Raw genomic sequence first — 21,626 nt, 5'->3', positions numbered from 1 at the left:
TTAAAGACACCTGGTTAGCTACTGTAGGAAATGGGATACTAGATTAGATGGATCTGACCCAGACCCAGACCCCAAACCCTTTGTCAATGTTCTGCGCTCTGCAGCGTCTGAAAGTAGTTCCACCAGCACTGAATCCTAGGAGCGTTGCCTGTTCCATTACCCGGTCGAAGGCGATATTGGTGCAGTTATTTCTCAGAGAATAGATAAAACCCTCTTACTCTTTCTTCGGCTCCATAGTGTTGTTAGGAAAATTTCCTGCTTTTGGTGGCAGCTTGTGGCTTCGGCTCGCAGGGTCGCGTTGTCGCCTTGAGCGCTCTTGACCACTCCCCACCCCCACTCGCCTTTTGGCGGTACTTTTCGAGGGGGGAGTGGCGGGAGATTGTCGCTTCTGCTGGACCTCTCGACGTCCCACAGACCCTCGTGGGACTTTCAGAGAGGGGGTGCCTAGCCCAGGCACTCTCCCCTTTTAACCCTGCAGCCTTGGTCCGATCACGACGATTTAGCATTGTGATTTTAAAAGACAGTTTTAAAACTATTTCAGTCACCGTTCTAAAAGAAACAAAATTAAAAAAAAATTCCTTCCAGTAGCACCTTAGGGACCAACTAAGTTTGTTATTGGTATGAGCTTTCGTGTGCATGGAAGGATTTTATTATTATTATTATTTTGACTATGGCAGACCAACACGGCTACCTACCTGTAACTCGTTCTAAAAGAGTTATGCCATTGGAGTGTTTTCCATCCCCCTGCTCACAATTCCCCGATTTTTTTCCCCTTTCAGACCTTTTGTGTTGTGAAGAAGGAATGGTGGGGAAATGCCCCCCCCCCACTCCGCATGATGGCCTTCACATAATTTGGTACCAAGGTCTGTTGGGACACTTGGTGTGTTTCTTTCTTGTGTGCTAGTATTGTTTTCTGGGTGAAGTGGAACTGGAAGAGTTGCCATCCAAGCCGGTTGCTCCTGCTGCTCCTCACCGGCAGTCACCTTTCCCATATCAATGTGAAAGGGCTCTGGGATGAAGGATTTTTTGGGGGTGGGGTGGGATGGGGGAGACTTAGCAGGGCCAGAAGCGGTGTACGGCTGCTCCCCAGCCATGCTGGATCATGCAGTTCAGAATGCAACTTTTCTCCCTCTTTACTCTCCCAGGTAATCAAGCCTGATGGTTGTGATAATGAAACAACAGAAACAGATCCTCCTGGGAATTCTCCGGGCGCTTGTGTGCTTCGTGATCCAGGAAAAGGCGATGTTAACAGCCCGGACGTTGTTATAGAGGCTCAGTTTGACGATGAAGATGTTGAGGGCAAGCAAGATGGCTCAAGGGAGGTCAAGGATCAGAAGCAGCTGTCCCTGGGGGCTGGAGAAAATGGTGAGTTGGGGTTCCAGGTGCAAATGGTTGATCCAGCTTTTCTCCCCCCCCCCCTTTTCCACTTCCGTTTCTTTTAAAAGCAGCTAAGGAGCTTAAATTGCTTTAGTTCTGTTGTGCAGCCTATAACACCCTTTTTTTTGGCTGGGGGCGGGGAGGGGAGGGACAAGTGTCTATGTTGTTGTTGTTCAGTCGTTCAGTCGTGTCCGACTCTTCGTGACCCCATGGACCAGAGTACGCCAGGCACGCCTATCCTTCACTGCCTCTCGCAGTTTGGCCAAGTGTCTATAGACATACCTGAAAACAAAACCACAAATAAATAAAAATATAAGGAAAGCAATGTTGGGTGGACCTGAAGGGCTGCTGGGCCTGGGTCATTCGTATTGTGCCTGAGAGGAAGTGGGGAGCCACTGAATGCATTTTTGCAATGGGGAGCCACCCCGAAAGAGTCATTTGTGTGGCAGGAGTGATTCTATGGGGCCCAGAATAGGCTCACCTGCAGCCTGACATTTAATCATGTAAGCAATGCAAAACAAAATAAAAAATAAAAAATTCCTTCCAGTAGCACCTTAGAGACCAACTAAGTTTGTTCTTGGTATGAGCTTTCGTGTGCATGCACACTAATTCAGATACGCACACTTCAGATACACATGCACACGAAAGCTCATACCAAGAACAAACTTAGTTGGTCTCTAAGGTGAAACTGGAAGGATTTTTTATATTTTTTATTTTGTTTTGACTATGGCAGACCAACACGGCTACCTATCTGTAACCTTGCAATGCAGTTTAAGCAAATATTGGCACTTGCTGCGCAGTATACCAGTCTGTGGAGTGTAACCCACAACTGCATATCAAAAGGACCCCAATTTTAGGGGCCCACTTCGTTGGGATCCCTTTGATTCCCTTGTTGCTGTTGTCTTTATTCACTGCAAACACACCAATAGGATGCATTTGTGTAAAAGTTGCCGCATGTAGTAGCACCCATGTGGTTTGTGACATCAGATGCTCACGTGGAAAGATTTAAAGAGGGCAGGCTGCAAGAGCTTTGAAAAGACACACAGTGGAATGCATCAGAAACGTCTGCGTTTGTAGATCTGGTGGGACCTTCTGCAGAGCTTGAGCACGTGACGTTTGACCTGGCCATTGAAAGGGCATGTGAGCAGGATGCCAAGCCATTGATAAAGGAGGGAGCGGCATGAGATCTTTGCCCTACGCAATTTAACTCCAAAAGGTTTCAGTGAGGAAATGGATTTTCTCTCCTTGCTGGGAATATCCGCATGCATGTTTCCCTCTCTTTCATTGTCACTGTTTCCCTCCTACTTTTCGAGTCTTCCACTCCGTTACCTATTTATCCTGGCTTTCTGCCAGTAGGGGTCAAAAGCCCTCCCTTGATTCCATTGTACATGTTAAAAGTTCTCCGCTCCAGAGTTCCGTTCCATTGATAGCACTGGACTATTATAGGCTGTTGGTTCCAGTTGATATAAAAGGATTCATTTTGGATGCCTCTTGCAACACGAGTCTTTCCTTTTGAGAATTGCAGCTAGAGATTTTTATTTAATTTTCTTATGTGTGTATGCAACTATTTGGGCCTCTTTGCATATATTTCGAAGAGTTTTATGTTACGATTGGAGCTTTACTAATCAGGCTTTTGGGGTAGCTTTCAATTTCTACAGGTTGTTTTAAATTTTTCCTTGATATATCTGTTTATACATTTTAAATTCTTGCAGTAATTTTTATTTTGCGGAATGAAGGTTGGCATTAATTGGGTGTGGGAGTATTGCAATGTATTCCATTTAGTACCTATTATCTGATTTCCTATTTATCTATATTATTAGTGTCGTCGCCCCGCCCAAAAAAAATTCCACCCTCCCCTCCCCCAAAGGCCCTGCATTGTGCCTGGAGTAAATCTCAGTCCTAGCACCTGGAATTTTTTGCCTGCCAGTGATTCTGTATCTACTTTTGTGGTTGGTTTTGCTCAGAGGTCGTGCTGAAACAGTCTTCAAGAGCTGCTCCTTGTAGTGCAGGTAATGAGCCGCAGCCCGCAGGATTGCGATGAAGCCTGAATAAAAAAGCTCAGAAGCACCAGCTAATTCATTAGCAATATCCAGAGGGTGGCAGGCTTCCTTGCACTTCTTCACTTGCTGTCCTTTCTCCAGGGCCCTTTAGTCCTGCAATAGCCTTGGAGTCCTTTCTTATGCTGTTGTGCCTTTTCCTTTCGTTTGGCACAGTAATTAACAAAGCATTTAACAGATTAGAGAACTGGGCCAAAGCAAACAAGATGAATTTTAACAGGGAGAAATGTAAAGTACTACACTTGGGCAAAAAAAACCCCCGAAAGGCACAAATACTGGATGGGTGACACCTGGCTTGAGAGCAGTACATGTGAAAAGGATCTAGGAGTCTTGGTAGACCACAAACTTGACATGAGTCAACAGTGTGATGCAGCAGCTAAAAAAGCCAATGCAATTCTGGGCTGCATCAATAGGAGTAAAGCATCTAGATCAAGGGAAGTAATAGTACCACTGTATTCCGCTCTGGTCAGACATGACCTGGAATACTGTGTCCAGTTCTGGGCACCACAGTTCAAGAAGGATACTGACAAGCTGGAAGGTGTCCAGAGGAGGGCAACCAAAATGGTCAAAGGCCTGGAAACGATGCCTTATGAGGAACGGCTTAGGGAGCTGGGTATGTTTAGCCTGCAGAAGAGAAGGTTAAGGGGTGATATGATAGCCATGTTCAAATATATAAAAGGATGTCATATAGAGGAGGGAGAAAGGTTGTTTTCTGCTGCTCCAGAGAAGCGGACACGGGGCAATGGATTCAAACTACAAGAAAGAAGATTCCACCTAAACATTAGGAAGAACTTCCTGACAGTAAGAGCTGTTTGACAGTGGAATTTGTTGCCAAGGACTGTGGTGGAGTCTCCTTCTTTGGAGGTCTTGAAGCAGAGGCTTGACAGCCATCTGTCAGGAATGCTTTGATGGTGTTTCCTGCTTGGCAGGGGGTTGGACTGGATGGCCCTTGTGGTATCTTCCAACTCTAGGATTCTATGATTCTATGATTTATGCAAAAATAAGATGCTCACCATTTCTGTCGATGCCAGGAATCTGCTGGTGGTTTATTTTACAGAACGCTGCTTTCAGGGAGACAAGGTTAACCCTCCTCAGGCTTGATTCTACACCTGGGGGGGGGGGGTGGATCTAGTATTTGGTCATGTGTTAAAAAGAAATCCCCTCTGCTCTGTGCAGCCCTGAAACATAAGCAAATTGCTCCGATGGTATCCTTGGAAGCATTCAAAGTATGGTGTAGTGGTTAAGAGCGGTAGACTCGTAATCTGGTGAACAGGGTTCGCGTCTCCGCTCCTCCACATGCTGCTGCTGGGTGACCTTGGGCTAGTCACACTTTTCTGAAGTCTCTCAGCCCCACTCACCTCACGGAGTGTTTGTTGTGGGAGAGGAAGGGAAAGGAGAACGTTAGCCACTTTGAGAGTCCTTTGGGTAGTGATAAAGCGGGATATCAAATCCAAACTCCTCCTCCTCCTCCTCCTCCTCCTCCTCCTCCTCCTCCTCCTCTTCTTCTTTTCTTCTTCTTCTTCTTCTTCTTCTTCATTCCCAGGCCTGACTGACGCTGCTTGGGTAGCCGGACTTTGATGTAGATGTGCTTTCCACTTGCAATTGTGATGTTGGTAGGGGAAGATACTGCAGTTGTGTGGGTTCTTCTTGTATGCAGAGTGTTCAATGAGCCTCAAATTTTCAATCTGCCCAAGCTCGGGGGAGGCCTAGGAAATACTGTGTCCAGGGCTCTATTATGCAGCAAGTCTAGCTGGACTTAGATGCAGCCAGAACTTCACGCGAGCTTCCCTGATTTTGAAGCCATTCTTTGCAACACACCCAGGAACTGTTACTGTGAGTGACCCTTTTGGTTGTGAAGTGCTCTCTGGCCTTTCTAGCTAAAGCAGCCTTTGCATGGATGTGCCGGCTGGGAATGATGGGAGTCTTAAAAAACGACAACACCCAACCTACACACAGAGGCAGATGGGAGGAAAACAGCGAGGCTTCCAGCGGGGAGGGGCATGAATTTCAGGGTATGGAGGGAAGAAGAAGAAGAAGAAGAAGAAGAAGAAGAAGAAGAAGAAGAAGAAGAAGAGTTTGGATTTGATATCCCGCTTTTCACTACCCGAAGGAGTCTCAAAGCGGCTCACATTCTCCTTTCCCTTCCTCCCCCCCAACAAACACTCTGTGAGGTGAGTGGGGCTGAGAGACTTCAGAGAAGTGTGACTAGCCCAAGGTCACCCAGCAGTTGCATGTGGAGGAGCGCGAACCCGGTTCCCCAGATTACGAGTCTACCGCTCTTAACCACTACACCACACTGGCTCTGAGGAAGAGGCTCTGAGGATGCTGGAGAGACCCTGCACTCCCCTAGCTCAAGACACGCAGCTTCTGGTGCCCCAAAGGCATTGAGGGGTGAAACGAAAGGATGGGAGGCAGGGTTTCCGTATACCGAAACTCTTTTGTTGGGGTCAGAACTGGAAGGGGCCATTCCCGGATTCTGATGACGCTTGATACAGACATGAACTTATGAGCTCTGCACTGTACGTAGTTTGCACAATAAAACTCTTAAAGGAAACTCAGAGTTTTGCCTGCTTACTCATGAGCAACTAACCGAGGACCTTACAATACCTTTTGTAGTAAGTCTGGTCCTAGCACCTGAGCGTGTCCCAGCCCTGAGATACACTCATTTGTCAGATCCTCCAGCCTACCTGGCGCTTATCCACATCGTTTGCGTTTCCACTCAGTGCTCCCAATTGTGTAAACTCTCTTAGCTAAATAGGCACAGCAAATACAGGAACCAGGAAAGGTGGGATTTCCAAAGAAAGAGTTGGAAGGTAACATCATCAGGGAAGTTGCGTTTGATGGGGGGGGGGGTTTGGATGAACTTTCCTGAACACTTTGGGAATGCATTGTATAGACTGCCCTGGATGGTGTTCTCTTTCTTCTCCCCCCCCCCCATGGCCAAACCCCCATGGCATTTTGCACTGCCTGATCGGGCAATTTCAGGCACGATGAGCTAAACCTTTAATTGAGAAACATTTCCAGGTAAGAGGGCATTATGGTTAAACATGTCGGTCTGGCACTTCCTGGTTCTGGGAAAGGGGATATTCCATGTATTGCTCACCAGGTTTGCTTCTGGCCTCCTGGCCCTATCATTACGTAGCTGGAAATTCCAGTCTCGCCATGGGATCTGCAAGACACGGAATGTCACCGCTGATGAAAGAACCTGAACTTCTTAAGGAGAAGCTTTGGAGTCTGAGCTTGGTCTTGAAAACAGGATGAGGTTGTGTATACGACCAAGAATTAGGCTTCGTTGGCTAGCTTGGATGTTGTAGTTCAGGAATTTGGTGCAAAGATATCTCATTTCTGGCTAACAGCAGCGTATCGCAAGTAGAAGTTGACAAATTTCTTAGAAGGCAGGGTCTCTCACAGGGAATGCCCATTTGCACCCAGCAACTGGAAATTAAACGTTTTGGCCCTACCCGGAGCTGTGCTGCCATACAAGACCTGCAGGGATTGATTGATTGTGATTTAATTCACATTCTGTCCTTCATCTGTAGATCTCAGGGCAGTTCACAACATAAAAAATACAAGATAAGAACACAAAATACATAATAAAAACCAGAACAAGAACAACACACACATGCACCCCCGCAGCACATTTAAAAGTCTATAGGATGTCAAATCCGCCAAAGGCCTGGTTAAAGAGGAATGAATGTTCTCCCCTGGCGCCTAAAGGTGTTTAATGAACATGCCAGCTGAACCTCCCTGGGGAGAGCATTTCACAAATGGGATGTCACTGCATAAAAGGCCCATTCTCATGTTGCCACTCTCCGGGCCTCTCACGGAGGAGGCACACAAAGAAGGGATCTGCCTTCTAGACTGTGCTTGGGACTCTCAGGCCATACATCATACAGACTTACGTGTGTTGAGGGAGGGGCTGTAGCCGAGGGGCAGAGCATCTGCTTTGCATGCAGAAGGGCCCAGGTTCAATCCTGGGCATCTTGAAGGTGAGGCTGTGAAGAGACCCCTCCCGAAACCTGGAGAACCAGTGCCAGTCATAGTTACTGGGCTAAGTGGGGGCCAGTGACCTGACTTTGCGTAAGGCGTTGTAAGGTTCTCAGGTGTTGCTCATGATTAACCAGCCAAATTCCGTGGCTCTTTGCTATAAAGCATTTATTGTGCAGATATATACAGTGCTGAGCATCAAAGATCACATCTGACTCATCCTAGTTCAGAGTCCGGAAATGAGTCTTTCCTGTTTTAGGACCAACATAAAAGCCGCAGGAAACGGAATCCCCTCCTATCTCCCCTGCACTGAACCCCTCTGCGCAGTTGGGGCGCCGGAAGAGGTGCGCCTTCCCTTGATCCAGCTTGGTGTGAGGGCTCTGGCATCCTGCTAAAGCCCCGACACTCCCTGCCTCCCCGCAGTCCCTCTTCCCCACTAGAGGGATCGCTGCTGCCCCCACTGGACGACGAGGAATTGCTCAGGATGACCGGACGGGGTTCCCTATACTCAGAGCGTACTGACTCCACGCTGCTCTGCGATGAGGGCGGCTCCCTGACAGGCGTCTTCCAATTTCCCCAACTTTTAAATAAGTGTTGAGTGCAGATGTAACTGTTCTGTGCGCAGCTAACTAGTGCCTTGTCTCATCCTGGGTTGACCTCTGCATGCAACTTCTTATCTGTGCTGTTTGCAGTTTCTGCTTCCTTAATGGAACCCTTTGTCTTTGCCTTTTCCCTGCCCACCATGAAAGTTGGGAGATTTCATGCTGAAGCCTTTCTTTCTCTCCTGGTGCTATTTAATTTAGCTTTATCTCAAAGTATCTCAACCATGAGAGTCACAGGGGTCAGATGGAGGTGTCCCCCCCCTCTGTGTGTGTGGATCTCAGTTGGCCCATGGGCGTGAGGTTCCCCACCTCTAATGTAGCTGTTCATGAGTCCTTTAATGCCCCAGGTGTGTGGATGCAGCAGGTGGAGGAGGAGAAGAGTTTGGATTTGATATCCCACTTTATCACTCCCCGAAGGAGTCTCAAAGCGGCTCACATTCTCCTTTCCCTTCCTCCCCCACCCCCAACAAACACTCTGTGAGGTGAGTGGGGCTGAGAGACTTCAAAGAAGTATGACTAGCCCAAGGTCACCCAGCAGCTGCATGTGGAAGAGCGGGGAATCAAACCCAGTTCACCAGATTATGAGTGCACCGCTCTTCACCACTACACTACACTGGAGGAAAGGGCAGGGATGCTAAGTCTTTCCTGAGCTATCCTTTCCTTTTACTTGACGTTAGTGCGCTTGGGGTAGCACCAAGCACACACCTGCTCCTTACTTCTTGCTCACATGGGCAAGAAAACTCAGGAGCATTAACTGCATCAGGTACTGCATTAAAAAAAAGCAGCTTGGATCTTGGGCAAACACAATCATTACTCTTGCCAGAATTTTATAACTGGGATAGTGAGCATCTCCTCACTGCTTTCCTTTCCATCCAATCTGGAGGATGCATTTTCTCATTTGCTGGATATTTCTTTCTTTAAACAAAACAAAACAAAAAAGTCAGAAAACACAATATATTTTCATTTGGAAGTGGGAATTGCTAACATTAATTGTGCTCCTCTTGGAGAGAGTCACAAATTTCCACAGCAGCAAGCCTGGAAAAAAATATCTTTGGATCTGTCATGGTTAATAAGTGTTTTAATCTGACGGCTTTAAGGGCTCGTTTTGGCCTCTTCAGCTGTCCTGGTTAATCTAATTTGTGCAAGAGACTTTCAAGAAAATGTTTAAATATGTACATATTTGAATATAGTCTCTCTCCGCCTTGGACCAGGAGGAGGGGCTGGCGGCTCAAGCGCACTTTACCAGGCCTCTGAAAAGCTGCCGTCTCGGAGGGGTGCTAACGCTGCAATTCTAATTTGCTGGTAATAACAGAACTAATTGGAGAGGTTTTTTTGCCATTAGTGCCTAATTTTCTTTTCAGCAAAGCTATAACAATTTTTGGTTTTGTCAGGTAATCACCCAAAAGGAAAACAGGGGGATTAAAGCACCGTTTTTTCCCTGGGCTGGAGCTTCTGGCGGGTGTTTTCACTGTAAGATAAGCTTAGCAAGCCCTGCCCAAGCTAACATAGTAAATCTCCCACTGCAAACACAGCGCTGCCCAGGGTGGAAATATTGAATGGTCACCGGATAACCACGACAGCAAAGGTTCGGCATAGTTTATTTCTGGTTTGGCAAATGGCAGCCGCCTCCTTTTCTCTGCCCCCCCCCTTCCCACCTTATACCCACACTTTTACCTCCCTGTTCAGCTGTCTGGGATTTCTCCCAGTTTCCTGGATTCTCCCTTTGCTTGCCCACATCTTTGCTGCTCCAGACTCATCTGCACAGCAGTTCTCATTGGGTTTGTGCCCACGTGACTCCCCGCCACTGGAGGCCAATAGAAGTCGCGGGCTGCCGGTGCCGCTGTTTCAGTTACTCTGCCACTGCTTGATCGTGGCCACTCATTGACTGCTGGAGCAATGGGTGCAAGCGTCGGCCCTTGGTTCATAAGCAGCGTGGGCATGCAAGGTTGGCGAGGCAGCAGCGTTCTTCCTATAATGGTCCTGGAAGCACCCAGAGTTCAGTGCCTGTGCATGATTGCTGCTTCCTTAACGTCTCAGATCTTCCTTTGCTGTAGTGCACGTTTCAGTGTTGAATGGATGGGCCAGGGATTCTGAACAGACAGAAGCAAAGCAAAATGGAACACAAGGCGTAATTAGTTTTGTGGAACTTACTGCTCCAAGATGCGGGGACGGCCACCAGATTTAGACGGCTTTTGAAGGACGTTTGCTAAACCCAAGGAAGAGGGAGAGGCTGTGTTGGACGCGCCCCCCCCCCCCAAGCACCAGTTGCTACGCTGCCAAGTTACTCCTGTATGGGATGGATTCGGCTAAATCACTCCACTTGCATAAGCTGGTGCAAGGGCTCCTGCTACTATAAGGATGCTTTCGCCCCTCTCTCTGCATGCCCCCTGGGCCTCCCCAAAATCTACTCTGGAGGAGAGGGGAACCCTCCAGAACATAATGCAGGGGGAGCAGAGGGGATGATTGATCCATTGGGCAAGCAGGGGTGCTTTTGCAGATGGAACGGTCCCCTTGTGCTATATTTCCCCAATGTAAATTTCTCCAGTGAAAATAGAGACATCTTAAATAATCACAATCACAATCATTTTATTATTTTATACCCCACACATCTGATTGTGTTGGCCCCAGCCACTCTGGGCAGCTTCAAGCAAACATATATAAAAACATAACAAAACATTAAACATTAAAAAACCTCCCTAAACAGGGCTGCCTTCAGATGGCTCCTCAAGTTTGTATAGTTACTCATCTCCTTGGCTCGGGGGGTTGCTTAACTTCATACCTTCCAACATTTCTCTGATGAAAATATGGATGTCCTAAGGAAAAGCGGGACATTGCAGGATGAAATCAGAAACCGGGATGGCTTCCGTGAATCCAGGAATATCCCTGGAAAAGAGGGACACTTGGAAGTTCTTCAGCAGTGGGGAACGGGGGATGAATAGGAGGGGCACCACAGCAGCAATATTAATTTTCAACAGTGGCAGCTTGAGTTTTGGGGCATTCCTCTGGTTCTTTTGGTTCTTCTTGCACACCCATGTGGAGCAGAGAACAATTAAGAATAGGGGTGGAAAATTAAGTTAAGTGGACTGGGAGGTGAATTGGAAGAGCACAAGCACGTCACCTGTGTCCTGTCACCTGTGTCCTGTCACCTGGCATCTGCAATTCCACCAGGCAGCCTCAGTGGGCGAGATGGGAAGCAGGGCTCCCTCCATAAGCAACTCCTGCCCCTGAGCTGTTTCTATGCCGCCTGGTCATTATGAGAAATAAAGTATTTATTTGTTTGTTTGTTTGTTTGTTTATTTTATATGCCACTTTAACTTCCAAGGATCTCACGGTGGTGTACCTGGTTCCCCCCCTCCCCATTTCACCCTCACAACAACCCCGTGAGGAAGGTTCGGCCAAGAGATGGTGACTGGCCCATGGTCACTCAGGGAGCTGCTGCGTAGCTGAGTGGGGATTCGAACTTACTCTCCCAGGTCCTGCTCCCAAACCCCATAAACCATTGTATCACACTGGATCTAAGAATTGGTGCCGGAACTTGGTTTTTTCCTCTTCCCTCCCTGTCCCTCACTTCTTGCATGTTGTAGCTTTAAAAAAAAAATAGAAGAAAAAGATTACAGGGCCTGTCTTGTTTTAATTCCTTGTTCTGTAAGCCACTCTGGGAGCCTTTTGGGCTGAACGTTCATTAATAAATAAATGGATAACTGTTGCCTCTCGGTTTACGCCTTGCTGGCATCCTCTCTCACCCCTCCCTCCCTTAGAGGAGGGTGGTGAACCTGCGGCTCTCTAGAAATTGTTTAACTCTGACCATCCCATTGGCCATGCTGGCTGCTGGGGCTGCTGGGAGTTGGAGCCTAGCGGCATGTGGAGGGCCACCCGCCCCCCACCCAGCCCTGGACGACTGATGCAGGACTTTTCATAAGCTTCTACGGCTGGCCCTTCGCTGAAGACTATCTCCTTGCAAGGTGCGGTTTTGAATTCTAGGCTAAATGTGCATTTTATAACCTTTCATAACATTATTTAAAGGAAATTAAACATTTTAATGAACGCGATCACTTAAAGGGGACTATTTATGTAATGCGAAAAGTTAAAGTGACCCCAACGCAAGAAATGCCAGGAAACTCTAACACTTTTTATTTGCATTTAATAAATATAGCGTGTTTTCCACCATTTTGTTTATTATGGCTGGTATAGATGTACTTGTAAATTTTGGGGTTTATTTTTATTTTAGCAGATGTGCACAATGGAAGTTGACCATATATCTGTTTCCCATTGCAGCCTGGAGGGATATTGCAATGCCGCTATTTGTTCCAAGGCAATTTTGACATGCCCATTCCTCCTCCTTTGGCTTCTTTCAGTCCGGGCCAGGGCTCCAAGCTGCCCCTCGGGACTGCCAAGCAGGGACATTAAAAGGCTCGAAGGAAGGGAAGGAAGCAATTGTAATGTGTGCATTTTTATGTGTGTGTTCCGTAGGGAGGGACCTGGAGACCTGCAGCCCCCGCCATGCGAAACAGGAAGACTGTTCCAAGCCGAACGATCCGGACCAGTTCCTGCAGAAGACTGCCAAGGTAGCATTCCGTTGGAACTGACCTCGGTGTGCTGTCAGGAGGGCTCGTTTCCACTCCCCTGGAAGCAAAGGGAAAGGGCCGCAGCGGCAGAGGGTCCCAGGTCCCACCCAGGTCCCAGGCATCTCTAGGTAGGGCTGCACCCTCAAATCATGGAGAGCTGCTGGCAGTCAGTGTAGTCAGCATTAAACCAAATGGATGCCGTGACCTGGCTTGGTATAATGTGACTTCCTGCACTCCAGCTCCTTGGGCATAAGACTCTCATCCAAGCCTTTCACTTCCTCCAATCACCCACTCACTGGCTGTTTGTGAGATGCTCAGCTTTGGGTGCCACAAATGCTCGGGGTGACATGTGTTGAAGTGGGCTCATGGTAAGAAATCCTCACTCAGCCATGAAATCGTTCCTCTGCCCCCCCCCCCCCGGTTCATTTGGGCTGGTCGCTCTCTCTCAGCCTCACTTACTGCGCCATTCTTGTTAGGGTGATAAGACAGGACTGTGCCGTGGGGATCCTTGCACTCTGCCTTGAGCTCCTTGCAGGAAAAGCAGGATGCTGGTGCAATAAATAAAATCCTATTTCAGCTCAAGGACACCTGATATTGTGGGGGACGACGACCTGATTTGTTTGGGGCATGTGAACAAACTGGCAGCCAGCGCTGCTATTTTAAACCGGGTTATGCGAGTTCTAAACGTAACCTGGCTGCTGCATTTTGGACGACCTGAAGCTCTCAAGTTGTCTTTAAGGGCAGCCTATGCAAAGCACAGGATGCTGGTGGCGCTGTGGTCTAAACCACTGAGCCTAGGGCTTGCCGATCGGAAGGTCAGCGGTTTGAATCCCCGTGACGGGGGTGAGCTCCCGTTGCTCGGTCCCAGCTCCTGGCAACCTAGCAGTTCGAGAGCATGTCAAAGTGCAAGTAGATTAATAGGTACTGCTCCAGCGGGAAGGTAAATGGCATTTCCGTGCGCTGCTCTGGTTTTGCCAGAAGCGGCTTAGTCATGCTGGCCACATGACCCGGAAAAACTATCTGCGGACAAACGTCGGCTCCCTCGGCCAGTAAAGCAAGATGAGTGCCGCAAACCCAGAGTTGTTTGCGACTGGACTTAACTGTCAGGGGTCCCTTTACCTTTTTATGCAAAGCACATTGTAGTAGCCCAGTCTGGAGGTTATCAGAGCAAGGAGTGCCATGGCCAAGTCAAGGGGCCGTAGCTGCCAAACCAGCTGTGGGTGCAAATAGGCACTCCTAACCTCTGATGTCACTACCTGCGCCTCCCACGAGAGCATTGGATCCAGGAGTTCCCCCAGAGATTTGGAGCTGCTCCTTCCAGGCGAGTGCAATCTCCAGTCCAGAACAGGCTGCCCCCCCTCCTTGTTCTTATGTGGCCGTGGCTGCCCTGTAGGCAAAAGACTGGCCAGTTGCTTCTCGCCTCTGGGGAGTGTTCTTTAAAAAGAGGAGTGGCCCACGTGAAAGCATTTCGGCACGCCGTGGGTTTGTTCTGGGCTTGGCTCCTTTGCTCTGTTGTTTGGAATTAAATGCGCCCCTTTCCTGCGCTCCCCTGGGCAACTCCCCGTGGCTCCTGCAGGTGGTCTACATCTTGGAGAAGAAGCATTCCAGGGCAGCGACCGGCTTCATCCGCCTCCTGACCGACCGCAACAGCGAGCTCTTCAAGAAGTGCGCCATGTTCTCGCCCGTGGACCACAGAGTGCCTCGTGCGTACGTGGCCTTGGCTGACTGCCCGCCGGACTTCATCACCAGGCCTGAGGACTATTCCAACACGCTGTTCATCTGCCGTATCGTGGACTGGAGGGAGGACAGCAACTTTGCCCTCGGGTATGTGGGCACATATGTATTGATTTATCTGTCCGCAGGTTTCATAAGCCGCCTTGGCAGTCAAAAGAATAAAGTCAAAGCACAAGAGGTTACAGACAGACTCAGTATGCGAAAAGCAACAAAACAATTCCCACAATTCTGAAGTTAATACTCCTATAAAATGACTGGGTCACACTTAAGGGGGAAGCCTTCTCAAAAAAAAGATAGATGCCTTAATGTCAAAAACACTGGGCACTTGTCTATTTGACTTTTAGAAGACATCTGAAGGCAGCCCTGTAAAGGGAGGTTTTTAATGTTTGATCTTTTGTCGCTATTATTATTATTATTATTATTAATAATATTCTGTTGGGAGTCGCCCAGAGTGGCTGGGGAAACCCGGCCAGATGGGTGGGGTATAAATATATTATTATTATTATTATTATTATTATTATTATTATTATTATTATTATTATTATTATTATTATTATTATTATTATTATTTAACTTAAGTGAGGAGGTGGAATTAATAATAATAATATTCTGTTAAATAAATAAATAAATAAATAAATAAATAAATAAATAATATATTCTGTTGGAAGCAGCCACTCTGGGCTGCTTTCAACAGAATATAAAACCATAACGAATCATCATTAAAAACTTCCCTATACAGGGCTGCCTTCAGATGTCTTCTAAAGGTTGTATAGTTACCGGCACTTACCTCTTTGACATCTGATGGGAGGGTGTTCTACAGGGAGGGTGCCACTCCCAAGAAGGTCCCCTGCCTGGTTCCCTGTAACCTCACTTCTCTCAGGGAGGGAGCCACCGGAAGGCCCTGGAAGGTGGACCTCAGTGTCCAGGCTGAGCAATGGGGGTGGAGAGGCTCCTTCAGGTATACAGGTATGTCGGGGCTGGCCACTCATTCTCACCAACTGCAGCTGACCAGGCAAAAGCAGGGCTCATTCAGTTGCCCTGGCCTGAGCTTCCTGGTAGCCGCTGAAAAAAGCAAAAGGGACGAGGTTGCTTTCATGGTGGGTGGGTGCCCATTCTCAAAAGCTCTGTTGCAGAGCACCTTTCGCCAACCTGGTGCCCTCCAGATGTTTTGGAGCAAAAAAAAAAAAAAAAAAATCTCCAAAACATTTGGCTGGCAAAGACTGTTATAGAGCCTCTGTGTGGCTCAACTTGCCTGCCAGCCCAGAGCCTTCTGTCCCGCCCCCGTCCTCCCCACTTTGTATCCACAATGGCGTTGTTCTTGAGAGTTGTTTCCAGTTCTGCCCTTCACTCTGCCTTGCCTGTGCTGACATTCATGTCCTGGAGCTCCCTGCTTTGCCCTGAAGGCAGCTCTGGGGCCAGCAATCCTCAGTCTCTTCTGACAGCCCTTCCGCTCCCCGCCCAGAGATGTGGCCGGTGGCGACGAGGGTGATGCATAAGGCCACAGACACACTGCGTGCCACAAGGCATGCTTCCATCTCCCTCTCACCCAAAGGTGTCCATGTCTGCAGCTTGCCAGGGTTTCGGGCAAGGGTCTGCCCCGGCCCCACCTGGAAGACGTTGGCCTTGAGCGGTGTGAACCTTCTCTGCCTGCCCTGCCGCTTACCCTAAGAAATGTGGAAAAGGGGGAGTGGGGGGGTTTCCTTTGAGGTTGTGCCCTCCGAATCCCCCTTGGAAGTGGATCCTAATCAGGGGCGAGTGAAACCTGGACTGTGTCCTGGTGGTGTGCTTTTAGGGGAGGGGGTTCACTTCCGCAACTCTTGGGTGCCACCTGGTGGTCAATCGAAAGGCCCTTCCTCTTGGAAGGTGGCTGCTTTGACAGGTGAACAGAGGAGGGTGTTGGTTTTGCAGTTTGCTTTACGTGGGGAAAGTAGCAGCAGAGGAAAGATAACGGGGGGTGTTTGTGTGTGTGTGTGTGTGTGTGTAGCTGAAGGTGTGGCTCTGTGGAAGAATCCCATCATATCCCCCCCACAGGTCTCAGGGTGGTACTTGCATTTCCCTTGGCTGGCTCATAGCTTCACCCGAAAGAGAGCAACTGCAGGAGACAGAAAGGAGGCAGGTTTGCAGGTGTTTCAGGTTTAAGCATTTTGCATCTCTGAAGGTGTCAGGATTTAGAGATATCGCTTGGGACACTTGGCTGGAATATGCCAAGGTTTGCTGGGTGCAAGTGTCCCAAGATCTGGATGCCTCACTGAGCCTCTTGGCGCCGATCTGACTATCATTTCCTCACCTCTGTTGCCTCTTTGGTTTTTGAGAGCAAGGGCACACTTGGCAAATCAGTCAGCGCTGAGTCCCCAGGCTGCATTGGCTCCTACCACCCACCAAACCTTGCTCTTCAACGGTGGACAAGCGCCTGAGATTGATAGAGCTTGGGTCAGTTTGAGCTGAGAAAGAGCTGATGCGAAAGTTTTCCAGTTTCGATTTTGCAATACCAAATTCAGTGGCGTAGGCATTTTTCCTGAAAATGTAAAAAATGCAACCACTTAAATATTACGAAGATTTACTGTTCTCTTTAAAAAAAAAAATCTTGCCTGGTGCCATTGTTTCCTTTGTTGCCTGCGTTTTGGCAACATTCCTCCCTCTTTCCTGAATTACTTACCTGGGTGATGCAATGAGGTCACCGTGCTAATTACCTAGTTGGCTATGGCTACAAAATGAGGTCACTGAGTGCAGTTGGGCAGTGAGGGCAAGGGAAGGGCATTATAAAAGTGAGTATTCAAGTATTTTTGCATGGGGTGTGGATAAATCACCCAAAGAGGAGGTGCTTTTTGGCATTAGTGGAAACACTTGTGAAAAACTGGGAGTAGCTCCTAGCTGTTTGACGTTATTGAGGCCCTTTGGCTGAGATCTGCTGGTTTATTTATATGGATGCATCTGCACAACATTACCATTGTCTTGCTTTTCCAACCACCTAAGATATCCTCTTGCTGTTCTCTGTAGCAGGACATTAGTGTTGTCTGGGGATCTGAAGAAGGGTATTAAGGAAGTTCCCTGGGGAGCTGTAATGCCCAGACTGGCATCACAAAAAGGGAACGGATAAGAACTGTAAACAGTCTCTCTCTCTCTCTCTCTCTCTCTCTCTCTCTCTCTCTCACACACACACACACACACACACACACACACACACACCATTTGTGATAGTGCAAATGTGACTGGCCCTCATTAGCAATAGTTCTGCAGAGTCTCTTAACACTTGCTGTTGCTGTTTGCAAAAAGTCTCTTGATCCAGCCTCAGGCCGGCGTTGGTGTTGGAACTTTGCTTCCCATCTCTTTCCCTTTCCTGCCCCAAAGTGCTTATGTATGAATGTGCATGACCGTGGAGGGGCCTGGGTGTGTCAAGGAACAAGGCACATGTCTCACCTAGGTGTAGGAAAAGCTTTATTTCCAGCACAGGGTGGGTGGCTTGCCTGCCTCTAACAATTCAACTTTGCACAGAACGGCTCTGCTTGACTCCTCTGAGTGTAGCATCTGGGGAACCTCCCTGTTTCCTGTAACTTGCTACTTCGTCATTTGTCTCGGAGATTTCCCCAACAAACTTAATGATAGAATAATTTTCTTTTTCAAATGACTCACCATTATTGCCAGGCCAGACTGCTCTACGCATCCCATTTTCTCCAAGAACTAGTCATGTCTGCCTCTTAGCTCTGTCTGAAGCAGGTCTGCACAACGTATTGTCCTGTCCCGTGGGGAAGATCCAATTGTTTGTAGCCCTTTCTTCCTGGATATAAAAAGCACCTGCAGCAATATGCTGCCCCTCCCCACCATTTTGGGCAACTGAACCCTGAATTTATCCAAGAATAGGTCTTTGAACCTTGCTACTAATCTCCCTTCCCCTTCTTTAAGTCTGAACCGATGTATTTTAAGCCAGAGGAAGCCAAAAGGAGGTCTATAGCAGGAGGGTGACTTTACCCTGGCCTCTCCTTGAGCTGGACAGAACCACTTTGTTGGCCATGCGCACCAAGATACCGTATTGGCCCGAATATAAGCCACACCCGAATATAAGCTGCATGTTTAAAATTCAAGGGGAAAGAAGAAGAAAAGATAATACCCAAATGTAAGCCGCTCCCTTAAAATTCCGCAGCCACTCACACCCATTCCATTTTACCGTGTCTCTGTTTCAGCAGCGATATCGTAAAGGCCAGTTTTTGTAAGGTAGCGAAATTGTTGTTGTTGTTGAGTCATTTAGTTGCGTCCGACTCTTCATGACCCCATGGACCAGAGCACGCCAGGCACTCCTGTCTTCCACTGCCTCCCGCAGTTTGGTCAGACTCATGTTGGTAGCTTTGAGAACACTGTCCGACCATCTTGTCCTCTGTCGTCCCCTTCTCCTTGTGCCCTCCATCTTTCCCAACATCAGGGTCCTTTTCCAGGGAGTCTTCTCTTCTCATGAGGTGGCCAAAGTACTGGAGCCTCAGCTTCAGGATCTGTCCTTCCAGTGAGCACTCAGGGCTCATTTCCTTCACAATGGATTGGTTTGATCTTCTTGCAGTCCATGGGACTCTCAAGAGTCTCCTCCAGCACCATAATTCAAAAGTATCCTTTCTTCGTTATGGTCCAGCTCTCACTTCCATACATCACTACTGGGAAAACCATAGCTTTAACTATACGGACCTTTGTCGGCAAGGTGATGTCTCTGCTTTTTAAGATGCTGTCTAGGTTTGTCGTCGCGAAATTAAGATGCACTTTAACTTTTCACGGTTGGAATTTGGGAAAATGTGAAGCTTATATTCAGGCCAATATGGTAACGAATCCTTGCATGTATGTGGCAATCCCTAAGGAAGAACTTCTCCCCTCCTTCAAATCTTCAAATCTTTTGAAGGGTAGGAGGACCCCTTTCTAACACAATGCCCAGAAAGCGTTTCAGAATTTGCAGTTAGTTTACAAGCTAGCAGGCAGTCGTGTGATCAAGCAGTAGCCCAAGCGATTTCTCCCCCTCCAGCTTAGCGAAGAATTTGAGCCTGGGTCTTTAGTGTTCAGACCTGACTTTCTTGTCTACTGTGTGGTGCCTCCCATCCTAAGTGTAGAATATAGGCAGGTTGGTTTCTGCCGCTCTGCAAGGTTTCATGCACATTGTAATCCAGCAAAAAGTGTGCCCCAGCCTTCCCCCATTTTGGTGCCTTCCAGATGTTTTTCAGTAGAACTCCAATCACCCTTAGCCTGTGTGGCCAGTGGTTGTCCGGACATCAACAGGATGGAGTAGGCTGCTGTAGAAGAAGAAGAGTTTAGATTTGATATCCCGCTTTATCACTACCCTAGGGAGTCTCAAAGCGGCTAATATTCTCCTTTTCCCTTCCTCCCCCACAACAAACACTCTGTGAGGTGAGTCGGGCTGAGAGACTTCAGAGAAGTGTGACTAGCCCAAGGTCACCCAGCAGCTGCATGTGGAGGAGCGGAGACGCGAACCTGGTTCCCCAGATTACGAGTCTACCACTCTTAACCACTACACCACACTGGCTCTCCCTGTATCCTCTTAGCTGTTTCCCTCTCTCCTCTGGCTTGGTAGAGAACCCCCCCACCCTGCATGCTCCATTGGGGGTTGTTAAAGTATCCTGTAACCTGCTCAAATTGATTATTCCCTTCTTCTTCGACTTCTGTGTCTCCTTTTCATAGGCAGTTGGCTCAAAGTCTCGGGCAGGCTGGTGAAATTGAGCCGGAGACGGAAGGCATCCTCACGGAATACGGTGTAGATTTTTCGGACTTTCAGCCAGATGTCTTGCAGTGCCTCCCCCAGAGCCTCCCCTGGGTTATCCCACCAGAAGAATTTGCCAAGAGGAGAGATTTAAGGTAAAAAATCTCAGCCGTTTTCTTTCAGGCTTCTTGTCCGCTTGCAACCTTGCCTTGGGATGGGGCTCTAGTGGTCTGGGATTCTTTCACAGGGAAAATAGGCCAAGTTGTCTCGAGTTTAGGCTGGATGCAGACAGCTTCTGTGTTTGGGAAGTTTTGCCTTTAAACGACTTATGAGGACAGGAGGGCATATTCGAACGAAAGACTCAAACGGGAGAACTTTGGGGCCTTTGCTTATTTATTTTTGGTCCAGTATTACAGCTTTTGGCACGGTGGGGTCCAAAATGTACAGACAGTACCTTTAATTTCTTTTTTCTTTTTCATGGATCTAATTGTGACTGCGACAGTAGCAGGTTTCTCAGTGGCGTGGATCCCTCTTGCCGGGCACATTTTAATAATAAAACTGTCAACTTTGTAGAACACGTTTTATGGGTCGTGTCTGTTGACCAGCGTATGGAAAGTAGGAAACATGGTGAGGATTGTTGGAAATCTTCAGACCTGCCTGTGGGCTTTGGTGGCTCATGCGCTCTTTGCAACGAAAGCTATGAGAACAGCTTGTGCGTCCTCTCTTTTCATAAGCTGCATAGCCCATCAAAGGCCCATCTCTCGAGTCTACAGATCTTGGCTTGGATTACCAGCCAGCCTCTAAGCAGATTACATAAAACAACTCAAGGTATTCATTTTTAAAAACCCACCGAAAGAAAACTTTAAAAACAAGTCGACACGAAATGTTAACGAAAGATAAATAAAACCAGTATTTTTTTAAAAGATTGCACGCAATAAAACTATAAGTAATTGTAACATGCAGTTTTTGACATGTCTGGGTAGCTTTGTTGAAATGAAGGTTTTTAGCAGATGCCAAGAACAACACAGCAGAGAGTTCCAGAGAGTAATGAATCAGCAGCCAGTGCAGATCTCTGAGCAGGAGTATAACATGCTGGCAAGGTCTCACTCCTGTCGGCAATCACGCTGCAGATATCTGCACTAACTGCGGTGTTCCACTTCCTCAAATCCTGCGTCACGCAGAAAGAGTCTGGGACCGGGGGCTACGAGCCACAATGCCTGTGCTCTCCTTCCACAGCTAGAGGCAGCAGTGCATCTGAATACCATTTGCCGGAAACTGCAAGAAGGGGAGAGTGCTCTTCTGTTTGAGCTCTTGCACGCCTTCTTCTCCAAACCACAGCGTGAGCTTTTGGGGCTGGGGAGCGACTGGGCACCCATTTTCCTAGAGCGCCAGGAACAGTTGCTCCAACAAGCTGGCAAATGGGTGCCTGGCCCATCTATTAGGCTGATCAGGGCAGCAGGCACCCTCAAAGCATGGGGGAGGCCTCTGCTGGTGGTGTTCCTTTGGTGCTCTTGTCCAGGAGTGCCTCCAAACCGCGCTGCTTGGGAGTGTCAGCGCTGCTTGTCATACACCCCTGTTCCTTAAGACTCCTGCTTCAGCATTGGCGGAGCCTCAGAAC

General features: G+C 48.1%; 1 protein-coding gene across 1 annotated transcript in view; it reads left to right on the top strand.

Annotated features, from left to right (window-relative positions):
- DIS3L2 (DIS3 like 3'-5' exoribonuclease 2) overlaps positions 1-21,626 on the top strand; it is a 200,418-nt gene that overhangs the window by 79,124 nt on the left and 99,668 nt on the right. The window contains exons 7-10 of the mRNA XM_033150865.1: positions 1,146-1,365; positions 12,494-12,588; positions 14,165-14,412; positions 19,990-20,163. Coding sequence (XP_033006756.1) covers positions 1,146-1,365; positions 12,494-12,588; positions 14,165-14,412; positions 19,990-20,163 — 737 coding nt within the window. The remainder of the gene's footprint in view (positions 1-1,145; positions 1,366-12,493; positions 12,589-14,164; positions 14,413-19,989; positions 20,164-21,626) is intronic.

This window comes from Lacerta agilis, chromosome 5 (genome assembly GCF_009819535.1).
Source record: "Lacerta agilis isolate rLacAgi1 chromosome 5, rLacAgi1.pri, whole genome shotgun sequence".
Lineage (NCBI taxonomy): Eukaryota > Metazoa > Chordata > Lepidosauria > Squamata > Lacertidae > Lacerta > Lacerta agilis.
The sequence above is the reverse complement of the archived record's forward strand: the minus strand, read 5'-3'. Positions and strand labels throughout refer to the sequence as shown.